Source organism: Phodopus roborovskii, unplaced genomic scaffold (genome assembly GCF_943737965.1).
Source record: "Phodopus roborovskii unplaced genomic scaffold, PHOROB, whole genome shotgun sequence".
NCBI classification, from domain to species: Eukaryota; Metazoa; Chordata; class Mammalia; order Rodentia; family Cricetidae; genus Phodopus; species Phodopus roborovskii.
The window spans coordinates 11,435,472-11,452,761 of NW_026125281.1; the positions used below are offsets into that span (position 1 = coordinate 11,435,472).

The window sequence follows — 17,290 nt, forward strand, 5'->3', positions numbered from 1 at the left end:
CACTATCCTACATGAAGAGATGGAGAGACCCGGAGAAAAAGATTCCCAGAAGCAGCCAGCCATGAAGAGCAGCAATGCACACAGGAGCTACAATTCTCTCCTAGCAACCGTAAGATGAAAAAGTATTTGCTGCTCCTTCTCCACACTGAACTATTGCAGATTAAGAAAAAATACTTTTATCAAAATAAAAGGTTCCAATTCTTGAGTTCTAAAAGTTGAAACTAGGTGGAAACAGTAAAAATCTACTGTGAGCCAGGCGGTGGTGGTGCACGCCTTTAATCCCAGCACTTGGGAAGCAGAGGCAGGAGGATCTCTGTGAGTTAGAGGCCAGATGGGGTTCTAGGACGGTCAGGGCTACACAGAGAAACCCCATCTGGAAAAACCACACCCCCCAAATATAATAATAATAATAATAAAAAGAAGAAGAAAAGAAACAAACAAACAAAAAATGCTCTTCCACATAACAGCAGTGCAAACAATGAATGCAGTTGTCTACAAAAACTGCAAACAACCCTCTTCAAATTGATGGCCGCACCCAGACCCAGTAATGTGATCACCATCGCAGCTCCCCATGGCCCTGCATGGATCACCAGTAAGTCTTATGAGTGCATGATTAGTTAGGAATATTTCAGAAGAACTTCTTATTGTAACATTTTTTCCTATAATGAAAACTTCTACGAAAGGTTATAAGCAAAATCAAAACCCCAATAAAAAACTATTAAAGTGCAAAAGCAGCATTTTATCAGCATCGATACCCAGCGTGAGATGCATACTTTTTACATACTTTGATTGTTAAATTATGGCACATACATATATGGTAAAGAAGGATGGTGCCAACTTTTCCCAGCAAGCCATTAAAAAAGACACTGATTAGTTTCAGCTTACAGAGACTTGGGTAAGGATGATGCTTAATGGTTCATCAGCTTTGCCCATCAACAGAGATGGGATCTGACAATAAACTTCCAGTCACTTCATTTTCTGTACAATGTGGAAGGTAAGTGATCACTTAAAACACTGATTTCTTGCATAATTTATCATAACACATCAAATACTTTCTCACTGGTGCAGACATGGGAGGAGAAGCAAACTGCATATATGTGCACAGAAAGACCCTTAGGTGAAGAAAGAAAAATGTTAGCAACAGCTACATACACACAGCAAGTTACAGAGCTGGGAAGAAACACCCACTGATAAGCACAACCTTTCCTTATTTACTTTTTTCAAAGTAACTACATTAAAGAAAGAAAATACTCTATGCACCCCAATTCACAGTACCAAATTCTCAAAATTACAGTAAGAAGTTTATCAAAGAACAGAAGTGACATGTTACCGAAGAGCATTAGAAATGTTTTTAGTATAGAATGTGATTAAAAACCTGCGTTTTTATCTGCAGAATCTTCTAGGTTCTCAGCACTTGAAGTGGCTAACTTTTGGTCTACAGCTACAACAGCCCTTTTATCTTCATACGTTCTTGCATCTGGGTTATGGTAGGCATCTATATTCTGTCTGTGCATCTTATTCAAATCAGCTGAGAGGGAAAAATAATCCATTTATTTCAATAAACACATTTCTATAATTACTCTTAAACTTAATACATTTAAAAACAAGCAATCAGAGGTTAAAACAGGACAGCACTGGGAGTGGCTAGATGGTGGCTGCATCTCTGGAACACCGTCACTACAAACACTAAAGAGACTGTGAAGTCAACTCAAAATTAGTACTGAAATTAAAGAGACATAAAACTTTGACGTGCTATCAAGCCATATTAATATGCCCAGTCAGTTCAGAAATCAGAATTTCTTTAGTATAGAACAAACATAGCAAAACTCAAAATAAGTCAGAGTGCAATCTCCCCCCAAAAATCAGCTCCCCTAAAAGCAAACAACAAAACAGCGTGTTCGCATGGAGTGTTCAAGAGCACCCACAAAGTCTTTTAGCAGCCCTTCCTCAAAATGCGGAACCCAAGTTTCTTTCTTCATTTCTGCGGTCTGTGCATTCGCTCACGTGATACTAGACCACTACCAGGACACGATACATGGCTTCAGGCTTCAGGGCTGCTCCACAAGAGGCATGACCCTCTTTCATCACTGATTGCCTCACTGCATGGGAACCAACTGCCTATCACACTGGCTGAAGGGCACTATGGAGAGACCTAAAGATAAGAAACTGAAGCACATGGAAGCCATGGTGGACACGTCTTATACTATAACCTCAGGCTAAACCATCAAACAGAAACAACTAGGAAAAAAACAACCACTCAAAAAAAGAAAATCACTATGTGAAGATTTTTAGAAGCACAAAGTAGTATGCATTTCTTATTATGAAACATTACCCAAGATGGTATATTACCTGGCAGTAGACTTGCTGTGTCTGCTAAGTAGCTAATATAATACTTAGTTCAATTGGTGGAGTGTCTGGCATGTGCAAACTAGGTCAAACCACCAGACTCGGAAGCAGACTTGTATGTTTACATAAATCATATATACCTGTCCACCTCCTCCTTCCAAATCACTAGGTTAATAACAGTAAAAGTGAACTTAAACACATATGTAAGAACTATCTACTAGGAAGAACATTATATTCAAGGAGATATTTTAAAAGTGACTCATATTTAGAATACCATACAGAACAGTCCAAATACCTTGTAAACATACACAGGAGAGCAAAGCTCAGAATAACGACGGTTTACATCCTCAAATTACATTAAGGCCATCTTGGGCTTAGAAAATGGATAAGAGGTTCATTGTAAACAAATAGGAAAATGTGCCAACAAGATATATCCCTACTGTCACACAAGCCTGACAGCCGGAGTCCATCACACACGGGCTTAGCTTTTGATACTAGCCATACCTGTGAGCTCTGGGTTCAACCTTGCCTCAGTGAAAATGTGGAGAATAATAAAGAAAACTCCAAATGTCAATATCTAGCCTCTACACACAGGTACACACATGTGCACCCACGCACACTGAACACACACACACAGGTACACACTCTCTCTCTCAAAAAAAAAAAAAGGCAATTTTTAAAATAGCATCTAATAACATCAAAATATGAAAAACTCAATGGTACAACTGGCAAAATATGTACAGGATTTGATATTCAAAACTATGAAATTCTGATAAGAGAAACTAACTAAACACAGTCAGTGAATAGACAGTACACACTAGGACATCAGCAGTCAGGACAGACAGCACACACTAGGACATCAGCAGTCAGGGTAGACAGCACACACTAGGACATCAGCAGTCAGGATAGACAGCACACACTAGGACATCAGCAGTCAGGACAGACAGCACACACTAGGACATCAGCAGTCAGGGTAGACAGCACACACTAGGACATCAGCAGTCAGGACAGACAGCACACACTAGGACATCAGCAGTCAGGACAGACAGCACACACTAGGACATCAGCAGTCAGGACAGACAGCACACACTAGGACATCAGCAGTCAGGGTAGAGAGCACACACTAGGACATCATAAGAGTCAACACTATTAAGATGATGCCTATTATCAAAATTACCTGTGGGGCCATAGACCCCAAAGCAAATCATACTATGCTTGGATAAGATGACCAACTAATGGTAAAATTGTCAAAGCAATCTTGAAAGAGCACACCGTTGGGAGGCCCCATCAGACATGAGGACAGAGTGATCCTAGAACTTTCAAGGTGTGATGATCACAACAAGTAGTAGACTAAACATTATTACTTAAAATAGAAACCTCAGAGACACAGTCTTCATTTTCTCCAGGGTAAGCAATTCTAAAGCAGTGATTCTAACTCAAGAATACACACTTCACTACAAAGTTATCCCATAATTATATTGCGTTAGGCCTCCTTGAAAGTTCTAGGATCACTGTCCCCATGTCTGACGGGGCCTCCTCCGAGGTAGCTAGGCTATTTCTGACGACTCATGACTACTCTTGTGGGTAGCCGGGACAGCAGAATGAAGGCAGAGATGATGATTCCAGTCTAGGACAAACAAGATTCTGCACTCACCCTCACTACTCCTGGACCCACACAGTACAGCCAAGAAGGAGGAGATTCTAAAATAGAGCAGAAGCTCAATGGAAGAAGTCTCCTCTCTTGGAGAAGGAGCAACCAAAATCAGAATTGAACAGACAAGGGAAAGACACTCGCACTGCAGGAGCCCATGAGACATGCCCGGACTATTATAGTATCACGAGTAAATAAATGAAAATTGTTTTCCTAACATATTCAAATACATACTTCAAATAAGAATTGTCCACCTGTACAACATTTAAAGTAACCTCATCTATTAGGAGAAGGCAACAAGAATTCTAGTCGTAGAAACCTATGAGAATGTTAAGTTCTACATTATTCTAACACCACTTTTAGCATCTTAATGGGCCCTCTCCTTAGGCCTTATGTCAACTACTAAACCCTACACTATCTTTACTCTACTTTTATTCTACTTAATACTTTTATTCCAGTTACCAAAAAACTATCTCAATTAGGTAACAATGCTAATTAGGTAACAATGCTTATGTAGTAGCCATTTATTTATGTATTTACCTTTAAGATGCAGGGTTACACTATATAGCTCTGGCTGACCTGGCATTTGCTATGTAGACCAGGCAGGCTATCTCTAACTCACAGAGATCCACCTGTGCTAGGATTAAAGGTTTGCACCACCACACCAATCAAACACACACACACACACACACACACACACACACACACACAAAGGTAAATAAACACACATAACTGAAGGATTACAACTCTGCAACCTTCCAAAATTTCTGAAGTCAAGACGCCCCCAGCTCAAAAGAAGTCACATATTGAACAAATTTACTCCACACATGAATTAAAGCAGATCCCTTCCCACAATTACTCCAGTTATTTATTTGTAAATTTTATTAGTCTAAAATAAACTTGCAATAAGAATTTAATACTATCAGTAAAAAAAGTATACTCTGATACATTATACTATACGATAAATAGATGTATATATATTATATATATATAATATATATATATATTATACCATACACTGTACGATACTAGTCTGGACAAGCACCAACTAACATAAATTATTCTTTGCAGTTTGGTGACTATCACCAGAAAATGGCAAGTGTATTATTCTGCAGAAAAAAGGCTTTGTAACAGCTATTTTACTCATAATCAGGAGAGCATCTTTGCATTAAACCATAAAATAAAGCCTTGTTATATAGTCTGATCGCCACTTCTTTCTATTCTCCACTCTTACAACCCTGCAAGTAACGCATTTAAAAGCAAGTTCACAGACACAGCATACTTATCAGGTTCCCTTTGGCATCTCTGAGGGGAGCACCGCCTCCGCCCTTCCCCCAGGGGCTGTAAATTCTCATTTCCGCTTCCAGTTTAGCTTCGTATTCTTCTTTTTCTAAACGTTCTTTCTTCCTTCTTGCTTCTCTTTCCCGAATCTTGACAACATAAGATATGCTTAAAATAAATACTCTCTTATAGGAGGTTGAAACAAGAGGCTAGCAATATTACTTTTAATTTTTCTGGTTAAAAAAAATAGATATTTTTTTAAGTACACTTCTTCACTACAAAGTTAAGAATCACAAATAAGAATGCTAATCTAGGAAAGCAACAGTCTGACCTGGAACTTCAAGGAAAAGCCCTCACCCAACCCCCATACCAGCCCCACTGTGCTGCTCGAGAGCCAAGGGGGTGCTGACCCAGATCCCCTAGCAGGGACCAGACTCTCCAGGAAGACCCACCTGCCTGTCAGCCGCTCCCTCTGATGTCACCAGCCACTCTACCCACCCCAGGGACTAGGAGCATGGAGCCCTTGCCTAGAAAGTCCTAATCTACCTCTGCAACACGTAAAAAGGGCAGCACCAAGGAGGAGGAAGGAAGCAGGAGGACATCGATTGCAAGGCCATCCTTTTTTCGCCACAGAATGAGTTCAAGGCCAGTCTGCTACATATGAACCCTATCTCAAGCAAACAAAACAACAAAACCATTCTTTATAATGTGGAGCTACACCTTGAATCTTGCCCCTGGGACACTCTCACCAACTCTAGGCAACTGTTCTTTAATATAAACAACAAGAGAAGCCAGTGTGTTCCAAGTTTCCACTAATGTATTCCCTATTGGTTCGTGCCTTATGCATGAGAGACTGGAGAAGTGTCTCTCAGACATCCTTGCTTTCTCCCCATGGTTCAGAGCCTTAGTACCTCCTCGCTGAACCCAACTGGTAAAAGTTCACTATACGTTTCTCTAGAGCCAGCATGATGGCTCTGAAGGTCAAGTAAACTGCTACCAACCCTGACTACCTGAGTCTGATCCCAAAAAACCACAAGGTAGAAGTCAAGAACCATACACACATCACATAAGTAAGCAGCTCCCTAGGAGCAGACACAGGAAAATGCAAAATTAAAGTGAATAAAGCTCCCTGACACATACCAAGAACACCTATGAACTAACATGAAGTCCTAACTATCCCAGACAAGACTGCCATTTCTTACAGCGTTCAAAGCTTACTGTGTTGCCTGTCACTGTTTTCCCCTAAGGTCTGAGTCAGCCACCACCAAATGAATAAAGGAACGGACGAGTGAGTACCTGCTCTTGCAAAGCTTCTTGGTAAGACTGAAGTGACTGTTTGGAAGGTTTTGGTTTATCTTCAAAGATCAGTCCTGGATTCATCAGCCGATCACTTAAAATTTTCTGGTCATTCTGCCCAACAGTATCCCTAGCATCAAATAAATAATTTGAATCAATTTATTGGAAGAACAAGCAAATTTTAGAAGAAAAACAATTCTTTGAAACTGCCGAGCATATAAAACCATCTTTAAGAAGACAGCTAGTAAGATGAGTCAGCAGGTACGGCACCTACTCTTCCAAGCTCAGACATGGCACAAAGAAACACCTCCTGGAAACTGCCCTCGGCCTCCAAAGGCACGCCATGGTATATTGTGCACATGCACACACACATTCACCAAAGTTAAAAAAAAAAAAGGCAAAGTTTTAAAGACAAAGAAATCCTTAATTAAATGACTCCTTCATAAAAACTCCCATCTCTGCTTTTAAGACATGAAACTTAAATTTATTCAATCTGTATCTTTAGCTAAGAAGTAATGACTCCCTTCATAAAAACTCCCATCTCTGCTTTTAAGACATGAAACTTAAATTTATTCAATCTGTATCTTTAGCTAAGAAGTAATGACACAGGCTTGATTCCCAGCACTCACAACCACCTACTATCTAAAACGGCTTCCCCTGTGGACACCTCTGTGGGTATGCACACTCACACACGCACCACACACACATACACAAATAAAATAAAAACTAAAAAGACAGTATCAATATAATAAAAAGGCAACCCACAAATGCTTTAATATCCATAATATAAAAAGACTACAATCCAACCACAAATGATTAATAAACATTTCTCTAAAGAAGATACAAACAGCATGTGAAAATATGCTCAACATCACTAAATCAGTAAGGAAATGCAAATCCCAACTACCCCGAGGACTGGAAGTGAGGATCAGTAACAGAATGTTTGCAACACATCTCTAAGGACCTGCATTCAATCCCTAGCATTGAGAAGGGGAAGGAAAGACACTACAGTGACTGGATGAGGAGACAGCTCCCCCAATAATGTGCTTGCCTAGTGTGGTGAGATCTGGACAGGCCTATGGGCTTGACTAAGTAAACTGAGGCCAGAAAGCCTGCCCCTCACTGTGGAAGGTAGCATCCTCTGAGCTGAGCACAAGCTCTGAACTGAGCACAATATTACGCGCTCTCTGCTTCATGGATGTGGACACAACATGAGCAGCCAGCCTCCTGACCCCCGATGCGTTCCTTGCCTGCTGCCATACCCTCCCCTCCCCACCGTGAAGAACTAAAAGCCACAATAAGCCCTCCCTCCCTTAAGGGCATTTTTCACAGCAATAAGAAAAAGTAAACTAAGACACCGTATGATCACAAGGACTGGCATCTGATCCCCAACACCCACACAAAAAGCTGTGTGTTGGAGCACAACTATAACATCAGCGGGGGGGGGGGGGTAGCAGCGGCAGAAAGACGCCTAGAGCTCACCAGCCAGGCTGCCTCCCTAATAGGTCCTAGCCTCAAAAGACAAGCTGAGGAGGTCCTGAGGAATAGTATCTGTGTTGACCTCCACCAGCATGCACCCACAAGCATGGACACACAATCAAATAGCACATCACACCAGAGGAGCGAGTCAGGGAATAGCAACTGGTGAGGGGCCTGCTGAGAGATGAGAGCTTCTATACACTGGTAGTGGGCGGCAAAGAGTATACAAATCATTGGGAAAATCACATGGCAGTACCTCCAAAATACTGTAAAATAATTACCATGTGACCTAATAATTACATTTTTGGGTGTATAGACGTAAGAACTTGGAAAGATACTTAGACGTGATTCTAATAGTGGCATATTTACAACTAAAATGATAAAACAACTCCAATGTCCACCAATGGATAAACGAGTAAGTAAAACTAATGGTGTAAGCACACAATGTACTATTATTCAGCATTGAAATTTCTAACAGAAGTTATAACACAGATAAAAACTAAAGACCTGTGCTAAAGGAAACAAGCCAGCCACAGGAAAATGCTGTCTGACCCCTCAAGAGGCACTGGGATCCAGAGCAAGAAACGAAACAGTGGCTACCAGGGCATGTCACGAGAGGAAATGGAGTTGCATTACTGACTTCACAGTACAGAGCTCAGTTTATACGATGAGAGGATTCCAGAGATGGCTACATAATGTTAGAAAGGCACTAAAAGCTACAAGTGCTCTTTACAGCAGTTAGGCAACAATATCTCATAGTATGCATATCTTAGCACTATTTTAAGTACAAGGAACAAGACAAAACTGTTTTAAGACTTACACAACAGGCTGTGCTACTTGGTGAGTGAGAGGGGCAGAGATATGAGGGGCAGGCTGTGCTCCAATCACTCCTGAACCATCTTAAGGGGAAAAGGAGAAAAAGAATATTTATTTCCAAAGAATTACTAACATTTTATCCCTAAGGAAAATGTACAGAGTGCTTTTCCCAAGCACCAGCATATCCTTCCAGGGTAAGAGTTAGCAAAAGCACACAGAAAAACATATAACAATTACTTATTAGCTCTGAGTAAAAAGGAAATAACTACGAATACAATTAGTTTTATTTTGGTTTTAAGATTGGTGGTGTGTGATATATCTGTACATGTGTGGTTGGTGTTAAGAAAGAGTTGAATGGCCAATAACTACGAACACAATTAGTTTTATTTTGGTTTTAAGATTGGTGGTGTGTGATATATCTGTACATGTGTGGTTGGTGTTAAGAAAGAGTTGAATGGCCAATAACTACGAACACAATTAGTTTTATTTTGGTTTTAAGATTGGTGGTGTGTGATATATCTGTACATGTGTGGTTGGTGTTAAGAAAGAGTTGAATGGCCAATAACTACGAACACAATTAGTTTTATTTTGGTTTTAAGATTGGTGGTGTGTGATATATCTGTACATGTGTGGTTGGTGTTAAGAAAGAGTTGAATGGCCAATAGCCAGGCAGGAGGTATAGGCGGGATTTCCAGGGAGAGAGAAGAGGAGGGACCTAGGGTTGGGGAAATGTTAGGAGACATGGAGAGGAAACAGGAAATGCAAGGTGAGGTTATGCAAGAGAGGTAATGGCCAAGTGATAAAACATAGATTATTATAAATGGGTTAATTTAAGTTGTAAGAGCTAGTTAGGAACAAGTTCTCATAATTAATAAGAGGTCTCTGCATCATTATTTGGGAGCTGGTAGGACAGAGAAAGACTCTTCACAGACTAGCTTTCATTGTATGACACAAGCTGACTGGGATCTTCCTCAGTAGCACAGGTTGGCCTTGAACACATGATCCTGCCTCCATCCATGATGGATTTTAAAATGGGTATTGCTATGGTTTGTCCTCCACATGCAGGAGCTTAACTCATGAAATCTTACGCTAACAAATCTAAGAGAGTAGAAGCTGTAGCTCCATGACTACTAAGTCATAGCGAACTTACAAGAAGAGTGAAAACGACCAAAGATAGACACATGTACACCCGACAAATCTCTTTTCTTCACAAAATATCCTTCCCACATATTGTATCAAAGTAATAAAACTGGACTTGATATTAGGCAGGGACTTACTGTAAGTATATAATGCTTGGATTAAATAAAGCTGTACCTTTGTCATTCACATACTATTGCTTCCATAAAAGCACTTATCCTTACTAACCCACCAGAAAAATATGTCCGGCATAGAGAAAACTCACAATAAGCAATACTGGGATCCAGTGTGTTTCTGGCACCATAGAAATAGTACGCATCATCGTAAGGCGTTCGATAGTTAGAAGCCAGGGGGGGTAGCAGAGGAGGTGGAGGCAGAGGCAGAGGCAGAATCCTATAGCAAAAGAAGAATGAAAATTATTTTATTACTTTTAATCAAGATATTTTAATCTTTTGCAAAAAAGTATTATTGAAACTAAAAATCAGTCTTGTACTAATTGCTCAAAAAAAAAATAGGAAATCAAAATGCAAACATCTTAAAACTTCGGGAACATTTTGATAAGAAGAAAATAAGTAATTGATAATATACAATAGTCATTATGTGCCATATCAAACAAAGGTCTGCTCTCTGCTTCTCAGTAACAATGCAGAAATGAACAGCATCCACTCAAATAAGACAAGGAGATGAAGGATACTAAAGGAAGAATATTAGGATGCCCAGTCTCTAAAGAGACGGGAGGAAAGCTTCAAGAGTCCCAGAAAAGGACTCTGAGGTATGTGATAAGGTGAGAGACTCAGACGGAACAAAGAGTCCCTCCACAACCTCAGGACTACAAGTGATTCTGTGTAGGTGAGACAGTGAATACAGTCAGTGTCTGTGTGTGGCTACGCATGTGCACATGCCCACACGGGTGCTCAGGAGTCCATTGTACATGTAGGAACACATGCATGGGGGAGAGAATGTGTGCCTGTGCGTGCACATGTGCAGAGGCTATTAGTCACCCTTCTGTGTCAATTCTTGGAAGCCCTCCACTCCGCTTCTTTGAGACAGGGTCAATCATTAGCTAAGAATTCACTAACTAGATTGGCTGGTGGCCAAGTCCCGAGGAGCCAGTCTCCACCTCCCTGCACTGGGACCACAAACTCACCCCAAAACACCCAACTATTTTGTACATTACTGACTGAACTATCTCCCCAGCCAAAAGGGTGTGTGGGTGTGTGGATATGTGGGTGTGGGTCTGTGTGAGTGGTGTGCATGTGTATATGTTTGTTTGTTTGTTTGTTTGTTTGCTGGTTTTTGCACCAAAAGTCAACCATAATATAGTTAGTTGAAAATCAATACAGTCTTGGTATAATCTAGAATATACTTAAAATATATGGAAACTTGTACTTCCACATTTCTTTACAGAGTAGGAGACAGTTGTGTGTTTCTTCCAGAATAGTACTGTTCAATAATAAAAATGGCAAGGACAGATTAGAGAAACAGAAAGAAAACAGGAACTTTCTAGATTGTTACACAAGTATTAACACATTCCCCCTAAAGAATCAGAAGGGCTAAGAAGGCACTGAGTATCTTCAATAGTGAGTAATTCCACACCTATTAGTCAGTCACTCAGTGTGTCTAACATCCCTGTCGTTACCCCAGATACATCAGCAAAAGATAAACCCGAGTAACTTGTGAATGGAATCTATGATTATCACAACTCCTATATTGTACATATACACAGAAGAGTCCGACTTCACAATGACCCTCCACCGTAGACAAGGACTACTACCACCTTTAACAAATGAGAAACCCATGTTTGCATAGAGTCCAGGGGAGCCGCCTGTTCCAACCGTTAATCCAAAACAGAAGCCACTGCAGGCTCTGCAATTCCAGTCTCTTGTCTTTGGAGCAGGGAAGTCATTGATGGAAACAGAGAAAGCAACAGATAAATACTGTAAGAAAAGCCCTACAATTTGTTAGTAGCAAAACACCAAGCCTTGCTGAAAGGAAGGACAGCTCGGAAGTACGTGTTACAAGGTTAAGAAAAACACCCACAAATTTAAACATATTCCTATAGTTAGCATATTAACCACAGGCAAAAAAAAAAAAAAAAAAAAAAAAAAAAAAAAAAGTATAGGTCAGAAAATATCTATTACAGGGTTTTCTTAATGTGCAGATTAGTATAACATGACTTTTACCTATAGAAATGACATGTTCAATTATGGCCCTAGAGTAAGCCAGAGAACTGAAGCAAAGCTAGACAAAGCCATACAGATATGTGTCATATTAGAAAATTTTTCTGAGTAAGTTGAAGAAACAATTCAGTGATTGCCAAGTGGAAATCATGGAACAATGCATAACTTTTCTAAGTTAAAAGATATTAAAAATACGACCTAAAAATACTAACATGTACTCACTGATCATTTTAAAATATTAATCCTCTTTCATAGAAACATTAAAGATTTCTCCTTTTACTAATAGCACAGAAAAAGAGTATCAATAACAACGGATACAAAGAGATTGTGTGGCCACCCCTGAGGGCCACCGTCCTTCAGCACACCCTCTAAGCAGAAGACACAACAATGCCTTACCTAATCCCCACACACAAAACATTTTAAACAAGCACCTGGGATGTACCACTTCACCAAGGGAGCTGCTGAGTCCACTGTGCAAGTCTTCATTGTGAGAAGGGGCAGGATGAACGGACGGGATGGGTGGGGCAGACGGGGCAGAGAGAGGAGGGAGAGGAGTCTGGAAAGCTACTCTGGGTCTCTCAGGTGGTATCATCTCTTCAAAGGGTCTTGGTGTCAAACTAAACTGCTTTACTCTATCGGGCTAAAATAAAAAAGAAAACAAAAACAAAACAAACCTGTTTGTTATATAGAATGACAACTTTTAGGGTGACAAGGACCTCCAAGGACCCTCTATCCCGGCAGGCACTTAAGACAGTTACAGAACAGCAGAGTTTTACAGCTATAAAAGACTTTAAAGATCTGACTCTTATCTATAAGTGGGGAACTGAGGCTCCCCGAGAAGCACATAAACCACCTACAGTCTCATGATTAATAAATAAACAGCAACTGCAGCCAGGCATGAACTTCAAGTGCAGAGCTCTCTGCATGCAGAACAGCGCTATGCCACGTCTCTACCCAGGTGCCTTATGAGGGCAAAGTGCCCTGCGGAGCAGCAAGAGCAAGCGCTCTGTGTGCAGCATCAGAGAGGAAAGATGCGCAGGCTTGGCAGGTCAAAGTCTCCCACAGGCAACACGCCACCAGAGAACAAAGCTATGCTGCAATAAAACTTTATTGACAAAAAAAAAAAAAAAAAGTCAACTGGATGGGCCAGGGGCCATTTACTAATATTTACTTAAGAATATCACTTTATGTTCTTTTTAAATATTTGAACACCAAGATAATGTTGCACTATTGTTGCATATGTGTTTATTCAACTTGACGCTGTTTCCATGATTCAATTCCAGAATAAGTAAGATACTATAAAACTTAACATGCCAACACATTACATTAAAAAGCCAGGTTTCCAAAAGTTATTTTTTATGGCAATAGCTACTTTAAAGGTGTTTAATGGAAAACAAAAAGGATTACCTTTGAACCCTATGTATTTTTTTCTGTAAGGCAATATAGTCAAGAAGGGTTTTTTTTTTTTCTCTCTGCAGTACCAGCAATCGGGTTGAACCTAAGACCTCACACATGCTAGGCAGCAGCTCTCCTATTGAGATAATATTGGTCCTTTTCATTTTCTTGTTTAGTTTTACTTTAGGAGTCTTAGTAAGTGGCCCAAGGTAGTTATGAACTTACTCATAGCCCAAAGAGACCTTGAACTTGCCTCAACCTCTCAAATAACTTTTTATTAAAAAAAATTATATATATATATATATATATATATATATATATATATATATACACACACACATATATGTGTGTATATATGTGTGTATATATAAGATCAGGCCTGGCTCAGGAATGATTTCTAATATTAAAATTTTTATTATACAAATAGTCAGAAATGCAAAGCCAGGTGGTTGCAGCGCATGCTTTAATCCCTGCACGTGGGAGGCAGAGGTAGATGGATCTCTGTGAGTTTGAAGATAGCCTGGCCTAGTTCCAGGACAACTAAGGCTATAGTTGTATAACTACTTCCCCAAAAAGAGACAGACAGAAAAGAAACACAAAAAGGGGAGATGCTGGAGCAGTGTAAAACACTGGGCACAGGGCAGGAGAACATTCAACCACAAAGCTCCAGCCCAGCACTAAATGTTTTCAAACAGGCAACTCAAGGAACACATACTTAGGTAAAGCCAAAGTAGTCTACAGTTGAATAATAATTAAGATAACTGTAATTTTAAGAATTTGCTAGATCCTTCTTAAAGACTTAGGTTTTTAGTAAAATTAGAGGTCTTAACTATCATTCCAGAAGAAACAAAAACTTGCAGCAAATAAACACTACACATCCAACAAAAAAGCAAAAAACAAAAACAAACAAACAAAAAAAAAAAACGTGCATTGTGGGAAAGCAATAAATCGTTACCTCCTCCTTACTTAACTGCAATGATGTGTGTGATTCATTCCACTTAATGATGTTGAGAATTGCAAAATTGAAGTAAAAAGTATAATTATCCTTCTAGTTTCACAGTAACAAAATGAAAAGACATTTTCAAGTTACAGGTTTTTTGGAAATTACTCTTATAAAGAAAACAAGTTGTCAGGATCAATTTCAATGTAGTATGTGTTAGCATTCATGCATGAGTACTGCCCTGTCCCTGGGGCTCTGACAGGGTACGCCCTCCCTGCAGCCACTCAGAGAGCTCCACCTGTGCACATTCACTGTGTCCCTGCCCACCTCCCATCTCTCTCTTCCTCTCCCCTCACTTTCTGTCCCTTTGTCCCCTCCCTCCACCTCCTCTTTCCTGCTGCTCCTGTCTCCTGCGCCAGCCTTCCTGCTCCCTTCCCCCTTCTTATGATCCCTTTCCCTAATAAAAATCCCTCTCTCTTAGATGCTGCTTTTCTTAAATCACAACATCAACTTTAAGTTACACTGAGATGATTTTCTTACAGACTTGCATATGTGAACAGAAGGCAAAACTAACTAAAAAATGATATACAAATGAAATGGGAAGTCATCTTAAAAAACTAACAGTGGGTAACATTTAAGGATAGGACTATGTTTTCAGTTACCATTCCTATAATTATAGTAAGCTATGAGTGACATTTATGAAAACGGATTGGTCCACAATTGTTCCAATTGAACTGGATTCTACAGTGTCCCACCATGCTGAGCCTCACTTGCTACCACATTTGAGGCTTATTTGAATAAAAGATTAAACACTGAAAGACACCAAGAACACTTACCGATTTTTCAGGGTCTTGTACACCACAAGGCACAATTGAAAGTCGTAAATCTTTTTCTCTAAACAAAATTAAGATTCAAAAATTGAAAAATTGTAGTAAACACATAGTCATCAATGAAACCGATTTGCACACAAAGTCGATATAATACATCTCCAAATACAAATAATTCCTTTAATTGATAATAAAACTTTAAAATCCTAAAATCAAATTTAATCATAGTCCACATTACATGTCAAATGCCTTAAAACACTTATCTCAAAATGAATACTGGAGGCATTTCAAAGACAAAGTAGTTTACACAGCATAAAAAAAACAAAAAACAAAAAAAAATATTTTATTAAAAAAATTTAAAGCCACTTTTAGAGCACGTGTATATTTTCACGCCAATAAGGCTGGAGATTTGGCTCAGCAGTTTAGAGACCTTCCTGTTGTTGCAGAGGACCTGGATTCAAGTTCTCAGTACCCACATGGCAGCTCACAAACACCTGTAACTCCAGTCCTAAGGACTCAGACATTCTGTTCTGGCCTCCAAGTGAACCAGGCACACATACAGTGTATATACATACATGCAGTGTACATACATAAATGCAGACAAAACAGTCATACACATAATATAAAAATAAATCTTGAAAGAAAAAAATTTTCAATAGTAGAAGGCATGCTTAACTAACAAGTGCACAAGGTTCTGGGTTCAAAGGCCAACACTACAAAAAAAAAAAAAAGAATATGTTATTTGTTTTGTTTTGTTTTAAGATAGCTAATAGGAGATATTAAGGTATTAGCTTCTCCTTGGAAGTGAGGGAAAGATAAGATAACTCTCCAATTCTTTATAACCAACCAAGATTTTTATTCTTAACTTTAGTTACTACTGCACAGATAATTTAAGAAAACTGAGAAGGTAACAGATAGTCAAGATTAAAAGTCATTAGTTACATCTCTGAAACTCTCAGAAAAAAATCAAAAAAAAAAAAAGAGAAAAGAGTATAACCAGTTGAACAGAACATGAACTCTGTGATTTGCTGCATTTTGTCTTGCATGAGTGTATGCTCACCATTTCCTGTTTTCAAAGATAAACGATCTGTTAGCATATGAGCAGAGGTACAGTTACGTGATCTGCACTCGAGCTACATGGGGGAAACCTGACGTACATTCTTGACATCTCATCCCTACACAGTGTGCTCTGCTCACTGCAAGCCTTTAATTACCGTCTCTTTTTCCTCTGTTGCTCAGCCATCTGTTCCAGCAGCTCTTGCCTGTACTTCTCTTTCTTTTGCCGGAGAAGTTCTCGATCTTCGCCTCCTAGGTAAGAAAGAGTCAAGACACTTAACTCTAAATGCAAGCTTAAGAAATTCAGTATGTAGATCAGGCTAGCCCCAAATGCACTGAAAATCTGCTTGCCTCTGCACACAAGTGCTCAGATAAAAGGTATGCACCACCACATCCAGTTTTTGCTTTTTAATAAAGTAAAAGTTCTAAATAAAATATTTGAAGGAAAGTAATTTTAGTACAACTGAAGTTAAAGTATTTTAACAACTGGCATAGCCTAAAACTGAAATGTGCTACTGTCTTTAGAGAAAGTTAAGCTCCCTGTATATACAAACATCCTCAGTAACATACACAAATCCTAAAATGTAAGATGGACCACTGGCTTAAATGATTTCAATGATTTATTCCAAACACTAGTTTATTATGTCATTCAGTTCCTGACTGCATCCTGGTAAACTCATTAATCTTCTTATTGACAAAATTATTATTTCACTTCTCAGGTACATTTCTCCTTTTCTTGTACCATGTGTTACAAAATATATCATAATTGCATGCCTTTACTCTGATTTAATGATAAAACTGGTCAAATCTTATAGGCAACAAGAACTAAGTTTCTGTGAATATATCATCTTTTTTGCAATAGTCATTTCCAGGAAATAAAAGTCTG

General features: G+C 39.3%; 1 protein-coding gene across 1 annotated transcript in view; it reads right to left on the reverse strand.

The window, feature by feature from the left end:
• Positions 1-17,290, reverse strand: part of Cspp1 (centrosome and spindle pole associated protein 1) — a 67,291-nt gene that overhangs the window by 22,756 nt on the left and 27,245 nt on the right. The window contains exons 9-17 of the mRNA XM_051197266.1: positions 16,563-16,656; positions 15,358-15,415; positions 14,537-14,578; positions 12,618-12,826; positions 10,272-10,399; positions 8,874-8,952; positions 6,575-6,704; positions 5,280-5,427; positions 1,376-1,528 (exon numbers count right to left, since the gene is read on the reverse strand). Coding sequence (XP_051053223.1) covers positions 1,376-1,528; positions 5,280-5,427; positions 6,575-6,704; positions 8,874-8,952; positions 10,272-10,399; positions 12,618-12,826; positions 14,537-14,578; positions 15,358-15,415; positions 16,563-16,656 — 1,041 coding nt within the window. The remainder of the gene's footprint in view (positions 1-1,375; positions 1,529-5,279; positions 5,428-6,574; positions 6,705-8,873; positions 8,953-10,271; positions 10,400-12,617; positions 12,827-14,536; positions 14,579-15,357; positions 15,416-16,562; positions 16,657-17,290) is intronic.